Source organism: Hyaena hyaena, unplaced genomic scaffold (assembly GCF_003009895.1).
Source record: "Hyaena hyaena isolate Hyena2069 unplaced genomic scaffold, ASM300989v1 scaffold_631, whole genome shotgun sequence".
Classification (NCBI taxonomy): Eukaryota; Metazoa; Chordata; class Mammalia; order Carnivora; family Hyaenidae; genus Hyaena; species Hyaena hyaena.
The window spans coordinates 717,157-738,292 of record NW_024081264.1 but is presented as its reverse complement, the minus strand read 5'-3'; the positions used below and the strand labels follow the sequence as shown (position 1 = coordinate 738,292).

At 55.5% G+C, this 21,136-nt stretch overlaps 1 protein-coding gene across 2 annotated transcripts in view; it reads left to right on the top strand.

The window, feature by feature from the left end:
- Positions 1-21,136, top strand: part of RASGEF1A (RasGEF domain family member 1A) — an 84,110-nt gene that overhangs the window by 37,265 nt on the left and 25,709 nt on the right. Inside the window, exon 1 of one of the 2 annotated variants that reach the window (XM_039257759.1) lies at positions 13,381-13,452. The exons of the other annotated variant lie outside the window; for it this stretch is intronic. Coding sequence (XP_039113690.1) covers positions 13,435-13,452 — 18 coding nt within the window. The 5' untranslated portion in view covers positions 13,381-13,434. Of the gene's footprint in view, positions 1-13,380; positions 13,453-21,136 lie in introns of those variants that run through there. 2 annotated transcript variants of the gene reach the window in all.

Sequence of the window (21,136 nt, the reverse complement as noted above, 5' to 3'; positions counted from 1 at the left end):
ACATACTCCCTCTTTCTCTTGGAATCAAGGGAACCACTGTCTTCCCATGTCTGTGTCATCCCTCATTCCCAGAAAGATGTCTCAGGATTCCCTAGGGTCCCTGCTTCTCTCCTCTGGATCCCAAGCCAGGGCCTGCCTGTCCCCCGGACCCTTCCTTGCACCCACTAGAGGGACTAGCCTCTGGGCTGCTGGCATTTTCTTTTTGGACAGAGTCCAAATGCTTGCACTATGACTTTGGAAATGCAAGCATGACTTGTGTGGACTTTGGTTATCTCAATATTTCAAAAATGCTTTTGTGAGAAGAATAAACAGACATTGGAATCCATAAATAGTTCCTTCTGGCACAAGATGAAGGGACAAGGGGCCAGCCCAGCAACTGCAGAACCCTGGTACAGGTGGCTGTGTGGCACAGGGACTGTATCCAAGCAGCTTACTGCACCCTCCCCAAAGCTGGCCGGAGGCCACAGGCCTGTTGTGAGACCTTGGGCAATCCCTGCCCCTGAGTGAGCCTCTGTTTCCCCAACTGGACTGGTAATCTCTCAAGGCCCTGCAGCTGGCCTCCTCTGATTCTGCAGAGTGACATCGGAAGGCTGCTGGGCAGAAAGGTGGGGCTGGCACTCCAGGCAGGTCAGATGAGGGGGCTGGCTCACCACCCTCTCCTTGCTGAAGTCTCCCAGGGGACAGCATGCCCACTTCACGGGCTTGTGGTTTCCAGGTAGGAAGGATTCAGCTGTGCTGATGCTGCTGCCGCATCCACCACCTGGCCCTCTGTCATTAGGGCCATGTGACCTCAGTGTGGGTGGAACATGCTGGGGGCCCATGCAGGGCAGTGGGGCCTGGCCTCCTGCATCTCTGTATCCCTGGCCTCTGGTTCTAAAGCAGCAGCACTCATGGGCCCCAGGCACAATCCCTCTTTTCTGTCAGCTAGGTGTCCCCAGGGCCCTGTTCTGGTGTCCATGATGACCCCACTAAGATGGCCAGCCTGGGCCCTCCAAGGGGGAGGGATGGTGCTGCCTTCCTGTCCTGTGCCCTCTCTGTCCTCAGTTTCCCTGCCTGGGGCTGGGGCTGGGCCAGGTGGAGGCTTAGGTTGCCTGCCCTCTATGTACCCTCAGGCCAGCCAGGTTGGGGGCAGGGCCATCCTGGGTATCAGTCCTGGAGAGACCATAGTCACTGTGAGAGTCAGGCCTCACACCCTCCCTGCTCCGTGGGGAGGGCCCCGGAAGCCGGAAAACAGCTGTACAACTGTAAAGTGCTCTTCTCCTCACAAACACATCTAGGTCAGCTCCTCATGTGGTTGTTCCAGGAACAGGGGGAACAGGGGACTGGCAACATCTTAGGGGTGCCCAGAGAAGGTATGGTGGGGCCAGATCACAGGGCTGTGTCCTCTCCTCTCCACAAGGTCACCTGGCTACTGCCCACAGTCCCCAGAGGAGGCTGCCAGAGAGCTCACAATTGAGATCCCTTGTGTGTGCGTGTGTGTGTGTGTGTGTGTGTGTGTGTTGGGGGTGGGGGCAATGTTCAGGTCCAGCCTGGCCTGGGGTGCTCAGAACTGTCAGCAAATGGGGAGATGACTCCTGTCTCACGGGGCTCTTAGTTTCCCCTTGTGCCGGGCCAGCTCCCAGCCTCCTGCCCCACATGCTCCTGGAGTTCCTCCTGGCTCCCAGTCCCTGCGGGCACCTGTCTGCTCTTCCACTTGGCCCTTCCCTGTGGATGGAGCCCTCAGCCATTGTGTGGGCCAGTGCTTGGACCTGACCCTGGCCTGTCACACCCTATGGCCTTGCCTCCTTGCTCTACCTCCTCCCTGCTCCCCAACTTCAGCCTCCCTGTCCCCATTTCCTACTGGCCTCTGCACTTGTCCAGACCCATAATCACACAGTCCCACCCTTCTTGAGCTGTCTTCCAACTTCTTCTCATCCACACTTCTGGAAGGAACTGCCTACACATGCTACCCCTATTTCTCTGGTTCTGCACACACTCCCAGCCCAGCCCCCTCCCTATTTTCACCTTTTAGAACAGTCTTCTTGGCTCATCCCTCATGGTCCTTGCCACCCACCCAGGAGCACCTGGCTCTCACCAGCCCTCCATTTCAAATGTTTATTTATTTTGAGAGCTGGGAGGGGGAGGGACAGAGAGAGAGGGAGAGAGAGAGAATCCCAGGCAGGCTCTGTGCTGTCAGCCTGGAGCTGTCAGTGAATGAGACCATGACTTGAGCCTAAATCAAGAGTCGGATGCTTAACTGACTGAGCCACCCAGGCACCCCTCCTTTCCCCCTTTTAAGAAATAAAGGTTTGATCGGAAAAGTCAGCCCTCCACTGCAGGGGATCCTCATGACCCCCGCAGGAGGTCGGGGCTAGGTCTGGCCTCAGGCCTGGAGGAGAGGCAGAGCCAGGAGCAGCCAACCCAATGCCAGGAGGCCCTGTGCTGCACACGGATGGCTAGGCTGGGTCTAAACAGGGAAGCTTCCATCCAGCTGAAAAAGAGCTACTGCCAGGTCAGCCTCAAATGGGTTAAAGCTGGCACCTCAGTTGTATGGGGGCCGCTCCGGGCCGTGGTGTCAGAACCTTGCAAGGCTTTCTATGACAGAAGATGTGAGAGCCTCCCAGCTAGCCCAGCCCCAGACTCAGCCACTGTGCTGAGCTTCTGGGGAGTTTGCAGCACAGCCATAAGTGTCCAGGTGTCTCTCACTACAGGCTCCCACATTGGCTTTTCTGTGCCTTGGATGCACCGAGCTCTTTCCAGCTTTGGGGCCTTTGCACCTGCTGCCTGGCATGCCTCCTGGTACTTTTACAGGATGGCTCCAACATCTCAGCATCAGGGCCTCCGCTCCAGGCTTGCCTCCCAGGGAGGCCTCCTATGACCACAGCCTCTGTTAGTGCCTTTCTTGTCACCAGCCCTATCTTGTTCATTTGTTTACATGTTTACCATGCCTTGCTCCCATGGCCCTGAGCATAAACCCTGAGAGCAGTGACCACATCTCTGAGAATGTGGCACGTAGTAAATGTTTGTTAACTTTTTAAAAAATTATTTTTATTTATTTATGTTTTGTTCATTAACTTTTTAAAAATGAGTAAGTGAAGGGTCACCTCAGTGGCTTAGTCACTTAAGTGTCCGACTCTTAGTTTTGGCTCAGATCATGAGATCGAGCCCCAAGTCAGGCTCTATGCTGTCAGCAAAGGTAAGAATCAAGTGGACATGTCCCCGGGACAGGGAGAACCTGCCTGGGTGGAGAGGAGGGCTCCTGCCAGGCTCTCTCAGGGGCCACTTGCCTGCCCCCCACCAGCTCCCACAGCATATGTCCCTGCCTGCCACCAAGTAGAGCCTTCTGGTTGGCCAGCCATAAGGCAAAGTTAGCGGGATGTGCAGATGCAGTGATGATCATCGCATGAGCACCCCCACCCAGGGGCGAGGCGGCGAGCCAAATTCTTCCAGGTTCTTTATGACAGAGAGGAGAGATTGCTCCTCCGAGGACCCATGGGTCTGGACGATGCTGCTCCTGTGGAGCCATGCTCCCTGATGCAGCCTTTCCTGACACCCAGCCAGGATGCTCCTCAGCTTCTCTGACCTCCCATGCTCCCCACCCCATCTGCCCTGGGCACCCCCCACACCTTGATTACATCCAGCTGGCCTGAGGACATTTCCCTTTTCCAGGAGCCTGACAGGGGGCTCGAGCTTCAAGTCTTGGTTTTAGAAAGAGAACATGCATGTGTTCAGTGGATGACAGAGCATTCATGTTCTTTGGAGAAAATTTGGGACGTACTTGACAAGGATAAATGAAGAGAAGAGGAGCCAAGGACGTGAGCAGAAGCCAGTGCGAGCACACACCCTTGTTAACCTTTCAGGGTGTATGTGCCAGTCTGTTCTATAAGCACACACACACGTGTACACGTGTGTTCACACAACACGTCCAAATACACGCACAAACACGTGCTCACATACAAAGTCACATGTGCACGAGCGCACACAAACACACGCCTGGATGTGTTTTAAACCATGCCTGCTGTCAAGAAGTGGCTTTTCTCGTGCGAGGCGCCTTGTGGAAACCCATCTCTGTCACCCACTTCTGTCCTTTTCCTACCCTGGTCTTCCCCGTCACTTGGGCTAACACTTTGCCTTACCTTTAACGTTAATTTTGCAGATTTCACAGGTGAAAATTGATTACTCAGGGCCTTTTGTTGCCATGAAGCAATTTTCTCCTTGTTGATGGGTTTTCCTGCTTCTTGGTTTGCGTGAGCCCGAGCCCCTCCCCCTCTGTGGGGCTGGGAGGCGGAGGCTCTCTGCAGGGTGCAGAAGGACATTCACACCTCATCCCTGTCTCACTGGGTTTTCTAGGCAGTCCTCAGTGTAGATGATGGGGTGTGTGTTGAGAGCTTTATGGAGGAAAGGTCTCTTTCTTTCCCTTAACACCCCTTGCCCTCAGCACCCCCACAGACACTTCCCTTAGGCTCCTTATGAGTGCGTGGTTTATGTCATGATCTATTTCATCTGGGGCGGTCACCTCCTCCAGTCCCTGCCTGCCTTGGTGGCCCAGCACCCTCCTGCCAGACCTTTCCACCCTCACCCCCAGCCCCTTGAGTCTCCCTGGGTTCTGCTGCCTGATGTCCCTGCCCTCCTCTCCCTTAATGGCTTCTGGCAGGCCCCTCTGTGCCTTGCTCCTCAGTCCCGTGGCCCTGCTCTCCTCCTCAGTTCAGGGTCTGCTGCTGTCTCCAGGAGCAGTGAGTCCCCACACACCCATGGAGGCAGGATCTCTGAGGACTGGGCCTGGCAGGTGCCTTTTCTGCAAGTTCTGGGAGGATTTGTTCAGGCGTAAGAGCATCTGTCTGAAGGAACCTCCCAGCCCTGCATTCCCGCCTGTTCTGTCCCTGTGTCTGCGGCACCTCCATGGTGCCCTGCCGTTGAGTCCTGGGCTGGGGAGGGCTGGGGTGGACCTCAGGCCTGCAGAGCTAGCAGAGGCGGAAGAGCTTCAGGAGATGTCTTGTCCTCTTGGCCTCCAAGAGGCAGAAGCAAACGGATGGATTCTTGGAACCCTTGTGTGAAAGACATTAGGAATCGTCTGTGGTACCGTGAGGCATTTCCCAGAGGAATGCGTTTGTGTGGATGGAGATTCGGATTCTCAGATGATTGAAGAGGGACGCACATTAAGCGTTTCCTGCCCGGCAGGGGCCTCCTCCAGGGCAGCGCTGACCCAGGAGGCTGGACTTGGTTGGGGCAGACATGGAGTCAGGCCCAAGTGCTGCAGATCCGCACTGGGACCAGGGGTGGGTGCGCAGGCAGACCAGAGTGGCCAGCCATCATGGGGGGACGTCAGAAGGGTCTTCCTCAGCTGCCGCAGGCTCTCCTGGAACTTTTGGGAGTTAGCAGCTCTGCAGTCAAATACCCCTGAGAAATGTGCAATCCTGTGCTCCTCCAGAACGTGGCTGCCACACAGGGACGGCAGGCCAAGGGGCGAGTGGGCTGAAAGGCAGCTCACCTTCTGCTTGTGGCCATGCCCTCCTGGAGCAAGCGGTGCTTTGGCCTAATTCTTACAAAGGCATGGCAAGGACTAGAATTTCCAGCCCTTCCTGGATCTACAAGACACTGAGAAGCCCTAGTTAGAGAGCCCAGTGTTTGCTCGGCGTTGACCCTGGAACCCTGCTCTCCTGAAGCCCAGTGGGGAGCACTGGCCGGGGAGCACAAGAGTCTCAGGAGAAAGGCTGGCCCCAGGTTTGCACTGCCTTGGGCCCCATCTCCTCACCTGCAAGTCGTGCGGAGGCTGTGTCCCAAACTGCGTTGCTTTATGGGTTGGTGCAAACCCAGATAGCAGCTCCACCGAGGGGCCCCTGCTCCATGCCATCGTCATGGTCACTGACAGGGCTGGGGCAGGTGTGAAGGTGAGGTCAGATGAAGTGGGTGGGAGTGACGCCCCGTGACAGAAGCAGAGGACAGTGGTCTGGGCTCTCCTGCACTCACGCTTCGCCAAGGCCTTCAGATGCAGACGGATTCCCAGCCCCTGCATGGGAACAAGGCACATCTGCTGGCTCCCTGGAGGATGGAGAAAGGGGAAATGCTAGACCCAGTGGTCCCTCCCTCTGCCCTTGCGCCTTCTCCCCGTGTTGTCCCTGATTTGGTGCTCACCAGATGCCGCGCCCCCTCTGCCGCCCCTCCTCCCCCCCACGCTGGGCCAGTTGGGCCGCCCACATGTCCTGCCCTCACGCCCTCCCTGGGAGGCACTCTTACAGTCCTCTCAGCTGGTTTGCCCAATTCAGATTTGGCTCTTAGCTCCATCTTGTGAGAAAGCACGAGTGTTGTTTTCAGTCAGGGTTGAGGCGGATGGACTGAAGCTCACAGAAGCTGTGACCTGGCTGTCTGCTAGTGATATCACAGTCCATGGGCAGGTCGCCGTGAGTCCCTACTTCCCCACCGCCCAGAGACAAACCACTGTCCTGGACGGAGCGGTCTGCTGTCCCCCAAGGCCAGAGGACTGCCCAGCCCAAGGTCCTGCAGCTCGAGAGGGCCCATCCTCAGGGTCTCTTTTCCCCCAGACCCAGGACACTGCAGGATCCAGAAGTCTCACCTCAGACCTCCCTGTGACGCCTCCAGGGTCAGCTTTCTGGCAGCATGGCTGCCAAACCTAGAGGCATCCCCTTAGCAGAGGGAATGGTCTCTGAAGACAACCACTGCTGATTATGAAACCAGGCTCCTCAACGTCAGGGCTGAATGTCTGTGTCAGAGGAATGGAAACTTCTGGGGTGCCACTGGCAGGTGGGGCCTTGCTGCTCTGGCCCGGAGGGAACCTGACAGGGGAGAGCAGTCGGCTTCCTCTGCAGCTTCCACCGCCGCTGCTGGTCAGGGCCGCATGTCTGGGCTTCCTTCCCGGGATGCCATTCTCCCCACCTTTCCTCGGGAGAGTGTTCTCGCTCCTTCCGTGTTCTCAGAGGATAAATGCTAGCGGCTGGTGTCACTCAGAGACAGGAGAAAGAAGCACCTCACTCCTAAGCTGGCCTGGCCAGCGAGTGTCACCCAAAGGGAAGCCTCGCTTGTGAGAAATTAACTTATTTCTTCATGAGCAGGAATCTTTTTGTGGGGCATGGGAATGGCCAGTGTGTGGCCTCTAGCAGCACGGGTGGTGCTCGCTCGCCCACCCCCATGTTGGGTTCTAGGTCGACCCACCCACTGGTGGGCACCAGGGCAGCGTCCTGTGGTGGGTCCCTCTGCCTCTGCCTGGTGATCTGGTCTGTGTGGGGGGCTGTGGTCCATGCTCCGCCCACCTCTGCCAGCCAGGATTGGGGGAGACTCGGTGCGAAGGGGCAGCAGGACCCAGGGAGCATGCCCAGGTGGGGGACACTACTAGGAACCGACCTCCACCCCTTCTCTGGGAGGACAGGACCCACAGGTGCTCACAGGCAGGCCTACCTCTTTCCATCTCTCCCAAATGGCCTGGGTCCCACCGAGGTACCTCACCGGGATGGAGAGAGGACCCTCCTACCTAAGTTTTCTCCCTCTCTGGAAGTGGAGGCCAGGCTAGGGGCACGGACCATTCTCCTTACACACCCCAGTGCTCTCTCCAAAGGCAAGTTCTCTCTCTTTGCAGGAACAGGGTTCCCTCCGGAGAACCAGGATCTCTGTGTCCCCCCAGCCTCTGCCCTAGGGGCCCCCAGGTGCCCTGGGGAATTGCACCCTCCAGATGCAGACCCAGGGCACTTGCAGTGTGGACGGAGAGGGTGAGTGGGAGCCAGGCCGAGTGGGGGGAGGTGTACCGGGCCTCTAGCCCTTGGGGGTCTTTCAGTGGCAAGGGCTCTCTGGGCCCTTCCAGGTAATGTCTTGTTTTCCCAATGTGGGTGTTGAGGTATAGAGGTGTACGGAAGCGAGGAAGCCCCTGAGGACCCCAGCACCACTCCCAAAGATGATGCCCATCCCTGGCATCGGTCCCCAGGTAGCTCACCTTGTCCCTCTGAACTTCTGCCACCATTGATCCCTGCTCATGGGGAGGGGCAGGGGCAGGCATGCGGAGGGCAGGAAGGGCTGGGCAGAGGGGATGCGAGCCCTGAGTTACAGTTAGTTATATGCTGGGTTACACACGTGCTGTACTGCTAGTTACACACCCTCAGGGCAGGTGGACAGCTTTCCCTCAGTCTGTTATCATGTCAGGACCAAGAGAAGGGCCACAGTCCAAGGACAAAGGCTGCAGGGAGGAGGACTGGAAGGTTCCTGCCTGGGGTAGGGCTGGGGTGTCATTTATTAAGGCAGAGCTGTTACCTCTGTATGAGGGGACATCAGAAGGTTAGCTGTCTTCCCCACCCCTACCCCCACACCTTTTGCTTCAGTGGTGCCTAAATCCATTAGTGATTTGTTTGCTTAGAATATTATTCTCCAAAGGGGAGTGTTAATGGCATGGTTTTAGGGAAATGCAGAGGCCTGTGTGGCTTCCCCAAGGGACATCAAATAGTGCCCAACTGGTCCAGGTTCCTTGGGGATAGGGTCAGCAGCTGAGGAGAACTGGCACTCCCTGCCCTTCCCTGGGTGTTGGGCACAACTGCCATGGGGCTCATGGGTGTGCTTGCATAGGAACTCCACAGGGGGACCAGTGGCCACACTAAGAGAGCTGACGGGCCCACAGGCCACACTGTGTCATTCAGGTTCCTGTTAAATGCTTTTAGCAAGGGCTCCTGAGTGTAGACAGTCCAGGACTTCTCCCAGGGGAGGCAGAGGGCCTCTGCACGGTGTGAGACCTTGGAACTAGAAGTTTCTAGAAGTTTCTAGAAGTGTTTGGTTTGTTTTGCTTTGTATTTTACCAACCACTCGGATAGTTGGGTGTCACGAACCCTGCTTTATACCTGAAAACAGTAACTGAGAGAGTCACATGCCTTGTCCCTTGTGCTGAGGATTGAAGCTGGAGCTCTGCCTGTAGCTGCCCTGGAGGATGAAGGGGCAGGGGGAGGGGAGTCAGTGCAGAAAGCAGAGCCCGACCTTCACCTGCCCCCTCACCCTCAGTACCTGCTCCTGTGTGATCCCACAGGTGTCATACAGACTTGCACCTGTGCCTACCAGCAGCTGGGCCTCCCCTGATGCTGGATCCCAAGCCTCTGAGGTCTTAGCCTCTGCCAGGTCTTTGTTGTCCTTGTCAACAATCCTGTGGGGGCACTTGGGATCCTGCTTCCTCTGTTCTGTAAGATCAGCCAACCCAATTTAGGCCACCTTTCATCTTCCAAAACCAACATCTTGCAGGTTGTACCTCTTAAAAGAATGGAGCAAGTGTTTTCAACAGAGGGGCCTTTGGTCTTGGGCAGATGAAGAGAGGGAGGCCAAGGCCCCAGTGTCCCTGAAATGCTCCTTCTTCAAGCCAGCTTCTTTCTGGTGTGGCCCACGGTAGACTCAGAAGGTCCCTGAGCTCAGGTGGCTTCTGCCTGACCTGCATTATTATTTTTTCTCTTTCTCAACTTTTTTTTTTTTTAACATAAATCATTTTGAAGTGTAATGTACGTACAGAAAAGTGTATGAGTCAGAAGTGTGAAGCTCTGGTGATTTTTCGTGGGATGAATGCATGGGTGACTGGCACTGGCCCCAGCAGCCCCATCGGAGCTTCATGTACACGGGATCCTGATTAGATGTTCTTTCGTGTCTGGCTCTTTTAGCTGCATGCGATGTGGTGAGACTGGTCCTTGTGGTGGTTGACTTTGTCCAGTCTCTCTGCTGCGGGGCTCCTCTGGATGAGTACAGCACAGCTCACTTGGAGGGCAGCTGGCTGCCTCCCAGTTAGGAGCCATCGTGAACAGTGCTGCTATAAAGGCTCTTCAATGTGCCTTTGGTGTGACTATGTAAGCATTTCTAGCGGGGCTACACGCCGGGAGGGAGCCCTGGCCTGCACATGCCCAGCTTTCCCAGACACTGTCAGCTGTCTTCCCACGTGGCTCCACTCGGTCTTGCTCCTGCTGTCAGTGGCTGGGAGTTTCCATTGGGTCACAGCCTCACCGGCGCTTGGCATTTTCTGTCTTTTCATTTTAGCCATTCTGGTGGGTGTACGGTGCTGTCACACTGTGGTTTTAATTTTCCTTCCCCGATGACGAATGTAGTTGAGTGTTATTTCCTTTTTCTTACATTTATCACCATTTTGGAGATCCTTTCTTGTGAAATGCTTCCTCAAGTCTCTTGCCCATTTTTAAAAAATTGGGTCTTTTTGATTTGTATGAGTTCTTTATATATTCTGGAAATCTACATCTACATCTGCACATATATACACAGATGTACATACACACGTGCTCGTTCAACAGACCAGTGCCGGGTGCCGCCGTGCACAAATGTCACAGTCACTGGGGTACAGCAGTGAGTGAAACAGACAAAGGCTCTGAACTCACAGAGCCCAAATTCTCCCTAGAGGAGACTAACAAATAAGGAAGTAGAAAGGATGTGTGGACTGCAGTAAAGTGAGGAGAAAAGTTCAGTGGGGGAGGAGGTGCGGAAGTGGAGTTTAAACACTGTAAATACGTCACTGAGGTGGTGATGTGTCCATAAGGACCTACAGGAAGGGCGCTGCAGGCAGAGGGAGGGCGGCAGGCCTGCGGAGACTGGTGCCGAGTGAGAGAGTGGTGAGTGGAAGGTGGCAGGTCTGAGATGGGGGCAGGTCACCAGGTCACTGGGACTCTGGCTTGCATTTCACTGGGTTCTGGGCAAAGGAGGACAGGACCTGACTCAGGAGTTAGCAAGGCCCTTCGCCTTGGGCTGCTGTGCTGAGCAAGCACGCGTGGCAGCAGGGACACTGCTGAGGAACCTGTTGCAGTGGGCTCCTGTCCAGCTGTCCCATCTGTCCCAGTTGTCAGCGCTTGTGAGCACGTCCAGGGTCAGTGTCGTGCCAGACTCAGGCTGCCCTGCTCTTTGCTCTGCTGTCCTCGGAGTGTCCTCTCATGGTCCCAGGACAGACACACTGTTCTTGGCCTCGCATCCAGCCTGCATCCACAGCATCTGGGCCATCTCTTCCTGTGTGCTTTGTCTTTCCAGAAGCCCCCAGCAGAGTTCTACTGGCCACACCACACCTGGCTCATTCTCCACGTTTAAAGCCAAATCTGGCAACGTAACAAGACCCTTCTGTCAGCCCCCACCAGCCCTCCCTACAAGATCTTACTCCCTGTACCTGCCCCACCCACAGCTTCAAGCAAGGGAGCACTCCAGCAGGGGTCAGCCCTGGCATGCCCATCTCTCTGCCTCTTTGGGCACCAGGAAGGATATAAATGCAGCCCAGGTACATGAATGCTGAGGTCACACTTGGGAGCAAAGGAGAGAGTCCCCTCTGTGTCTGCAAGGACATTCCCATTGTGGGGACAATGGGCAGAGGGGCCCTCCTTCCTCTTGGGGAAGCATCTTCTTTATTGAGGCCCTTGGAGATGCTGGCGAAATCTGTGGGTGAGCACCTAGGGGAAATGGCTCTGTGACTATAAGAAGGTGCTGTGGAGCTGGTCAGCTCGGCCACCTCCTCTGGGCTGTACCATCTAGAGCAGCAGAGGAGAAGGCTTGCTCTGGGTGCAGGTGGCAGCAGGTATTTTAACTGCCCACATGGACATCCTGAGACAATACAGTGGCCACCTTAGGGCCCAGATGTCATGCAGGGCTGTGGGCTAGAGCTGAGGGCCACAGGGTGCCTGGCAGACTTCCCCAGGGCAAGAACCTAGGCCTCGCCCTCTTGGTGCTCTGGAGCCATCTGAAGGGGTGAAGTGGCCAGACAGGCCCAGGACCTAAAAGCCCAGGCTCGTGCTGGTGCTACAATCACCTGCAGAGGCCACCAGGAACTTTCTATCCTCCAGCTGGCCTGAAATGAGATGCAGAAGCAGCAGGGGGAAAGGACAGTGTGAAAGCTTGGAAGGCTGATGCGCCAATGGTCTGTGGCCCTGGCCATTGCTGCCTCGTGCTCCTCCCCGCCACCACTGACCGCCCACAGGCGCCGCACCAGGCTGTAGTTAACAGTGCAGGTGCTGGAGCAGTGAGTGCTGGGCTCCAGTCCTAGCAGAGAAAATGAGGGGGCGGTGGGCAGAGCTCCAAGAGAAAGACACCTGTTTCCAACTCTTGCATCCTTTTGGGGAAGGCGGGTGAGTGGACCCTGCACAGCCTCTAATTAAACAAGACAGAAATAAGTGTCCACGGAGACTCAGCCTGGTGGCTAATCTTGGGACTGCTAACAGAGCAGGCAAAGAAGAAGGGGTAGCTGGGAGGAGAGATGGCTCCTCACAAGGCTGCTGGGCAAAGGCTGGGCATCCAGGGACTGGTCTGGACACAGACAGGGTCACCTCTGCCCGTCTGTGCCCCCAGGGCGTGCTCATGAGCCCTGTTGGACTTATCTCAGCCTCTCTCTGAGCATCCCCTCCTCTTCCCTATAATGTGTAAGCTGAGAATGTCCCTGCTCCTCTTGAGTGGTGACTTCCCTCAGAGTCCTACCCCAGCTTGGTCTTCTAACTCAGCCTCTGGGCTCTCCAGTTCCAGATCTCCCAGGGTGGATGCTCTTTGCTCAATCCATCTTTTCCAAACACATTCTCAGAACCTGGGTTGGGGTCCACGGCAGCCACACGGTGGAGGGGGTGCCCTGTCACCTGACAGGATTTCTTCTGAGTGCTGTGGCTTCTGGGGGCGGAATGATGCCTGACTGTGCCATGTGCCGGGCCCGCCCCACACCATGTCTCAGATTAGTCCTCCCACAAAAGCAGCTGCTGTGTCCCCTGTGTTCACTCAAGGAAATGGAAGAACAGAGTTACGTGTGACACTTGAGGCCAGAGTGAGCGCCCCGTCAGGGTAAGCACTCAAGCCAAGTGGCCCTGTAGTGGATATCTACGATGAGGTGAGGTCGCAAAGGTCGAAGAGAGGCTCACAGGGAGGAGACGGGGTTCCAGCGGGACCCTCCGCGAGCGGGATCTCACCAACACCGCTCGCATCCCGCAGAGTCCGGGTCCACGGAGCACCCCTTCGCGCGGTGGCACACCCGCGCCACCAAGCACCGACGCGCTGGTGCGGCCGCCCGACTGATACCTCGGCCCGCGCCCCGAAACCCGGCGCCGGGCCCGTGCGAGCTGCCCTCGCCTCGCCCCTCGTGGTGCCCCAACCCCCGTCCCTTCCCCACCACCCTCCAAGGGGCGACCAGCCGCTCAGGCCCTCTCCGCGTCCCCGCCGCACCGAGCCGCGCCACGCCCCACTCCCGGCGCCCCCGCCCACCCGGCCCCGCCCGCCGCCCAGGTTCCGCCCCGGTTTTGCCCCGGCCAAGAGGTCGTCGGCCCCACCCAGCCCCTCAGCTTTCCCCGGGTCTAGCCCCGCCCCTGGGCCCCGCCCCGCCCCTCGGGAGGCTGCGAGCAAGAGGGCAGCGGGTATGGGGAAGCCCGCGGGCGGGGTCGGGGGGCGGGAGCTTCCCGGGCGCTCGGGGAGAGGAGCGGCCGCACGCGGGGCGCTTGCGGCGCCAGGGTACAGCGCAGGGTGTAGGCGACCAGGATGTTTCTGGAGCCCCAGGTAGGGATGCGGCACGTGGCAGGTGCGGGGCGGCGGGTCGCGAGGCGGCGACGTGGGTGTGCATGCAGGGCAACCCCTTGGTTGCAGCAAGGCCGGAGGCAGGGGGTTCTTGAGCCGCCTAGAGCTCGGGAAGAGGCGCTGACCTCCGGCAACTAGTGAGACCATCCGGAACATCTCTGGCCCGGCTCGGCTCAGAAGGAGCCTGCCTTTGGGAACCACTCCCTCTGCGTGTCCGCAGTGGGGCACCTGCTGCCAGGTGGGCGGCGCCCGGGGCTCAGCACCGGTGGGCGGCTCAGGCTGCCGCTGCCCTTTCTGGTATGGCTTGCCGATGCCAGTGATCATCTATGGCTGGGGGGTTCCTGCCAACCTAGTAGGGGCCCCTGTGGTGTGAACGGGGGCCAGGGAGGCAGGAGACAGCAGCCCCAGAAGCAAGGCAAGGAGGAGGATGGCTGCCCTGGGACTGGCAGTCAGGCTTGATAGAGCCAGGGCGACCCTGAATCCTTTCCCAGACTTGATGGGCACAGAACCACCTGTTTGCCCTGGAGGAGGTCTGTGATGAAGTGGGTACGTGGGAGGTGTGTCTGTGTGTGTGCCATGTGTGGGCGAGAGTGAGACTATGTGAAAATGCAGGCGTGTTTATATATGGGGAGTGAGAGCGGGAGAGGAGGAGGGAGAGGTGTGTATGGGGGCAGGGTTGTGCCTGTGTGGGCACACAAATGCCTGCGTATTTAAGGAGAGTGAGCTCCAGGGGCACTTCGGGAAGTGTGGGCTCCAAGGTGAGGGGCAGCTTCCTTTCTGGAGGGCTCAGGAAGGGAGACTAAGACTTAATCCTGAGCATGAGGCAGTGTGATGCATTTCTGTGGCTGTTTGTTAGAACCCACCCTTGAGATGGACTGGTGGTGTGATTCAGGTACAGATGCTGCCGCCGTTCCAAGCCCCCTTAGCATGTAGCTGACCGCATAGACCTGGGAGCTCAGTGTGGGTGGGGGCACAGAAGAGGGCCTCAGCTGAACTGGCCAGCGCCGGCTGTGCCAAAGACGCAGGGCTCATTGGTTGCTTCATTAATTCACCTATTCAGCACAAGTTTATTTTATTTTATTTTTTAAAATTATTTTTAAAATGTTTTTTATTTATTTTTGAGAGTCAGAGAGATACATCATGAGCAGGGGAGGGTCACAGAGAGAGAGATACAGAATCCGAAGACAGGCTCAGAAGACACACTCTAGCTGTCAGCACAGAGCCTGACGCTCAAACCCACAAACTGTGAGATCATGACCTGAGCCGAAGTCGGACACTTAATTGAGCCACCCAGGCGCCCAGCACACATTTATTGAACACTTGTTGTTTGCGGGTACTGTGAATTCAGCAGGGAACCAAACACACGACCGTCCCTGTCCTCATGGAGCCCACCTTCTAACCAGTGAGAATGGGGGAAAGCACCATCAATAAATACAATGTGAGGGGCACCTGGCTGGCTCGGTTGGAAGAGTGTGCAACTCTTGATCTTGGGTCATGGGTTCAAGCCCCATGTTCAGGTGGAGAGATTTCTTTTTTTTTTTTTTTTAAATTTTTTTTAAATTTTTATTTATTTCTAGGAGAGAGAGAGAGATAGACAGCATGATCAGGGGAGGGTCAGAGAGAGAGGGAGACACAGACTCTGAAACAGGCTCCAGGCTCTGAGCTGGCAGTCAGCACAGAGCCCGACATGGGGCTCGAACCCACGAACCGCGAGATCATGACCTAAGCGAAAGTCGGACGCTTACCCGACTAAGCCACCCAGGCGCCCCAGGTGGAGAGATTTCTTAAAAAAATAAATGTAGAAAAACTTAAATACAGTATGGAATGTTGCATGGTGGAAAGTGATAGAGAGAAAAAGCGAAGCAAGAAGGAGGAATAGGACATATGGCGGGTACCTCAGTCAGAATGGTTTAGGTCATCTGCAGAAACAAAACAACCCCTGAGTCCAGTGGCTTTTAACAACACAGTGCAATTTGGACCCTGTGCCACGTCTTCTTCACTCAAGGCTGCAGGCTGACAGGTTCCGTGGCAGAGGGGGAGAGAGGCTCCTGCACTCGTATTTTAATGCCCCAGCATAGAGTGCCACCTGTCCCTTCTACTTGCTGCTCTGGAGCCAGACGAGTCATGTGGCCGCACTCAGTCCCACTAGGACCAGTAGTGACAGTGCTCAGCTTGGCAGGTAGGGCCCAGTGTACTGAGCGCGACTGTGGGGGGGGCTGTTTGTACCTTGGGTATAGGACAGTTAGGGGAGGTCTCTGCATGCGTGATGTGTGCGTGAGGACCTGACAGAGGCGAATGGCGACGGGAGTGGAGGGGCACACCAGGACACCAGGCAGGGCTCTGAAGAGGCCTGTGCGTCCAGAGGCCAGACCTGAGGCTGGATGTCAGGAGCGGAGCAGGTGAGAGGGAGAGGACAGTGGGGCCAGCACAGTGGCCCAGGAGCTCAGACCAGGGTGGCGGTGGGGTGGGGGAGAGAAGGGCCGATTGGGACACACTCTGAATTAAAGCAAGAGGCCTTGCTCAGGGCTGAGATGTGGTGCTGGAGACAGAGGGAGGCAGGCTGACTCCAGGAAGGAGGGCATTGCCCTCAGGGAAAGGTGGGAAAGGATGCAGGTGGAATGGTGGGGGGTGGGCAGGAGGCAGAAACAGTGTGACATCCCCTGCGGAGATGTCACCTAGCAAGGGGGTGGGCGGGTGAGAGAGAGAGTGTGGGCAGAGGTCTGGCACGGAGTGCTAATTTGGAGCTCCAGCTCGCCCTACCCTGTGGGTCCCTTGCTGCCTCCTGGCCATACTGCCTGCACCTGTGCCCGCTGGCTCAGGACAGCCTGGCCCCGGGCCCATCCTGCCCCAGGCACCACACGGCCGTCTCGCTGGGCCTGCCTGCTAGGGCAGGGACCCTTCGTGTGAGCTTCACCAGGGGCGGCTGCAGAACCTTGTGTTGGCCTGGCTGCTGAGTGTACAGGGGTCTGGCCAAGGTGCAAGGTGTCCCTGGGGACAGCATTGCTGGCAGGCCCTGTACCTACCAAGCACGGAACCACAGTGGTGCTGTCTTCTACGGCTGGGCGGTATGGAGGGCTGCTTGGGGACGTGGACAGGGTTTCGCTCAGGAATGATGCAGCCTATGTTGGAGCTGTACCTGTGGAAGTTGCCTGCACCCTCTATACCTAGGGGCCTCCTGGACCTCACCCTCCAGGGGAGCCACTGGTGGGTGACCAGAGGAGGGCTGTGTCAGCCAACAGAGCCATTATATCTCCTTGCTCTTCCTTCTCCTAAGCTGCTGGAAAACTTCTAGTCGCCCTTGGAAGCCCATCTCAAAATCACCTCCTTCAGGAAGCCCTCCTTAACTTCTTTCTACAGAATTAGTCCCCCCACGCTTGTGCTTCCTCGGTATCCAGCACAGACCCTGGTTCTGAGTTGCTCGTACTGCACTATGGTATTAGATCTGTCTGCCCTGGAAGATGCTGAGGTCCATGGGTTCTTCCATTTCCAAGGGTGCAGCACAGGTCAGGAGGACTTCTTGGGTGTTTGTTGACTGACTAAGTGAGAGAAGGAAGGAAGGAACAAATACAGGCGTGGAAACAGCCCGCTGAGACTACTTAGTTCTGTTTCCTTGTTTTACATGTGTGGAAACTGAGGCCCAGAGGGGCCTGGCTTACCTGAGTTCAGCCTGGAGTCAGGGGCAGAACTGGCTCCCAGACCAGGATGCCTCCACTATGCTAGGTTCTGGGCTGGCTAGGTCCCTGTGGGTTCCAGAACATGGGGCATCCGTCAGGCAGACAGGTTGAGGGGCCGTGGGGTGAGCAGTCAGGTGGGAGCATATGGACAAAGGCATCGGGGTCTTGGGGTCTCAGGAGAAAGAGGGCAGCCGGGGACCTTTACTGGGGTTCTTCGCTCTCCCCCCTCCAGAGTCCTGAAGCTTCTGAGGACTCGTGGTCTCCCTGTCATAGGCAGTATTTCTCTGGTAACCCACTGCCCTGTGCCTCTGCCTCCAGTGGAATAACCCCTCCCTCCCTGGACTGCTCACACCCTCGTGCCTGGTCAGGGCGAAGCCCACGGCATTTCCCAAATGTCAGTGTGGCTGCCACACTAGCCGCCCCCTGCCTGAGGTGGGGCTGGCTGGTGTGAGTCAGAGGGCCTGGGGGTTGGCTCGTGGGTCTCCCTTAACCCTCAGGTCACTGCACCAGTGACACAAGGGGAAGCCGAGACCCCAAGGTCTAAGGCTGCAGCAGCAGCAGGAGGCAGGAGGAGCTGACATTCATCTCAGAGCCTGGCCTTCCTGTGAGCATCAGGGCCCTGAACGACATCCTTAGAAGAGGGCTGGCAGGGTCCCAGAGGAGAGTGGAAACCGGCAGCACGCAGCCCAGAGGGCACGATGGTGCAGGGTCATGGGTGTGTGGCCCGGAAAGCCGGCTGTGGGCCAGGCGGCTGACCTGGGTGAACGTTGTGTCCCTGGCCAAAGGCTGGGACACCTGCTGAGCTGGTGGGTCCCAGGCCACCTGCTCACACACACCTCCCCTCCTGCTGCCGCTGGAGTGGATGTCACAGCACCTGCTCCACATAGACTGAGTGGGGATATCTTTGGGGTTAGGGACATCTGTACCGAGGGGAGGTAGATAGGTAAGCTATTGATTTTTTAAAAGTGTATGTTAAGCAATTGGTAATGGAACTGTCTCTTATTAGTTTTAACAGATTTTCAATGTGGCTTCCTAGAAAACCTAAGAGATTGATCATATTACCTGTGCATAAGGAACATTCTGCCTCTTCATTTCTAATGTATCTTTATTTTCGTATCTTATTGTGTTTTCCGAAAGGTCCAGAGCAACATTAAATAATGGCAGTTGTCCTTGGCGTGATCTTTGTTTTAATGAGAAGGCCTCTAATGTTTTACTGAGTCTGAAATTGGCCCTAAATTTCAGTAGATATTCTTCATCATGAATGGGTATGCATTTCTTCTGCATTAATTGCCAAGAGTGTTCACCAAGAATGGATATTAAATTTCATTGAAAGCTTTCCTATATCTAGCAAGATCATCAAATTCCTTTCCTCCTTGGACCTATTAATGTGTTGACTTATTAGCTTTTCTGAGCTAAATCATCCTCATGTTTCTGGAATAAATCCCACTGGGTCAGACTCAATTGTGCTTTAAAATGCTTCTAGGTTCATTCTACTGATAAGTTGCTTAGGGTATTTTTCATCTATATTCATAAGTAAGAATTGATATGTACTTTCTATTATGGGATGTATTTGTCACATTTATAAATCATGGTTATGTCAGCTTTGTAAAATGAATAGGAAAGTTTTTCTATATGAATTGTGTAGTTGAAATAGTTTAAATATCTTATAAAATTATCTTATTCTCCAAGGCTTGAAATAATTTATTTTAGAAACTGTCTCAGCCAGGGGTTGGTTTAATTTTTCCCTAAGGTCTGTTTGGCTGTCAACTTACCTTAATTTGCACCATGGTTATTGGTCTTTTGGGGTTTTAAGCATTTTTAGTCTATTTTGGTTATTTATATTTTCTAAATAATATCCCAGTTCAAAATGCTTACGGATATTTTAGCACAGATTTATAGAGTCGATTCTTTTAAACTTTCTTGTCCGTATTTGTGGCTAGATTCCCTTTTACATTCTTAGTAGCTGCAGTTTGGGTTTCCTCTCGCCTTCCCCCCACCTCCCTCCCAATATCCTACTTTCCTCCCTCCTTCCTTTTCTCCCACCCTTTTGTTGATTAGAACTGCCAGAGGTTTATCTTTTTATCTTGTGGTTTCAAAAGAAAATCAGCTACTAAATTCAATCAGCAAATTCTGCTTTCTTTCGTTAAATACACTGTCTTTTAGAAATTCCTTCTTCCAGTTTACTTTGCTGCAGTTCTGTTTGTTTAGAAGCTCTTTTTGAATCAAGTGCTTTGTTCATTTTCATTTTTTCTTGTTTACCTAAAAGAAGTCTATGAATTTTTCTCTGAGTATGGCTTTGGACATAGCAAGTTTCATGAGGAGTTTTCTTATAAGGGTTATTTCTCTGATGTGTCTGTAAGTGGAGAGTTTTAAAAAAAGTTTTTATTTATTTTTGAAAGAGAGAGGGGGGCAGAGAGAGAGGGAGAGAGAGAGAATCCCAAGCAGGCTCTGTGCTGTCAGTGCAGAGCCTGATGTGGGGCTCCATCTCACGACCGTGAGATCATGACCTGAGCCAAAATCAAGCTACGGATGCTTAACCGGCTGAGCTACCCAGGTGCCCCTGTGATTGGAGTTTTCATTGCTTCTTCAATAAAAACATGATTTAGGGACATTTTTAGTCAAGTGGGTAGACTTGTTCCATCCTTTGTTCATTAATATCCAGCTGTTGTGTGCACAGCATCCTGTCACCTGTACATTTCTGTGTGGGGACTCTGGAGGGACATTTGTGGCCGGCCCTTGGACCCTGGCATGGCACCTTCCCCTCTGCCAACACCGCCGCGGTGCTGAGTTTGTGGGGCCCCTCTGTGCACACTCCAAGCACACTCCCACCCACCTTCAGCCCACACCTGCTCTCCTTTCTCCTGAGACTAGGCTGATGGCTCTAGGTTTTATGTCAGATCGTGGTGGTTACACTCAGCAAGCTTCAAATCTCAGCCCCCCATGTTGGATCTGTAAGATCTGAGCTGATGACTTACATCCTTTCAGCCTTTGTTCCTTTGTCTGGAAAATGGGATGGTGGCTACCTTGCTGGCAGCCCGCGCAGTGCCTTCCATGGAGAAGCGTGCTGCCCTGGGGAGGGGTAGAGGCAGCGGCGCCTTTGCGGCTCCTGGGGGCTGGCCAGGTTCTGGCTACTTGGTCATGAGCCCCCAGCCTAGGTGACGTGGGGTGGGTGGCAGGAAAGCTGCTGTGTTCAGGGAGTGTACACAGGAAGTGGGAGGCTTTTTGTTGGAGGGTCGAGAGGTGTGCCTCAGTCTTTCCTACAGGCTGTGGCCCCTGGCCAAGGCCGTGGTTCCCTGGGCCCACCAGGGAGGCGGGGACACAGAGCCCTTCTGCTCCAGGAGCGCAGCGGGGTCCCAGGGGCAGTACTCTGGGTGTCTGCCAGGAGGATGACAATTCAAGTAAAGGAAATTGATTTTTATTTGTTTTTAAACACAAAGGAAAATCGTTGCTCGGCCTAATTAGATGTCATTTAAAAATAAAGGAACCGGGTGTTCTTTTTTCCCCGTACCCCAGCAACCCCAGGCAGCCTAGGAGGTGGAGGCTGACACTCGCTCCTGAAAGGTCTGAGCCATGGCCTGTACCCCACCCCACCCATCCATCCTGAGGGGCACAGCCTCCCTGCCTCTCAAGGACCCTCAACTCCGATGCGGTCCCCTCACTGTCCCAATCCCTCAAGGCCATGCCTGCCCCGCTCCCTCCTGGAAGCTGGGCTCTTCCTGCCTGATGGCGGGAGCTCCGGGTGACTACTCGGGCTCCGAGTAGCAGCCCCGCAAGTAGACGCTCCACATAGGAAGGGGGCCCTGGGGGGCGACTTCAGTCGAGGCGGGGGTCTGCACCCTGCTCCCCCAACCCTCCTCCGCCACCGCCTTGAGTGGACTCCCAGAAATGACAGGACTGGCTCCCAAGTTTATTGCAGTTTGTACTCTCTCCTGTCCCAGACCGTGCCCGGCTCAGCCTCCAGGAGGCCAAGTTGCCTGCCCACGTGCAGGAGT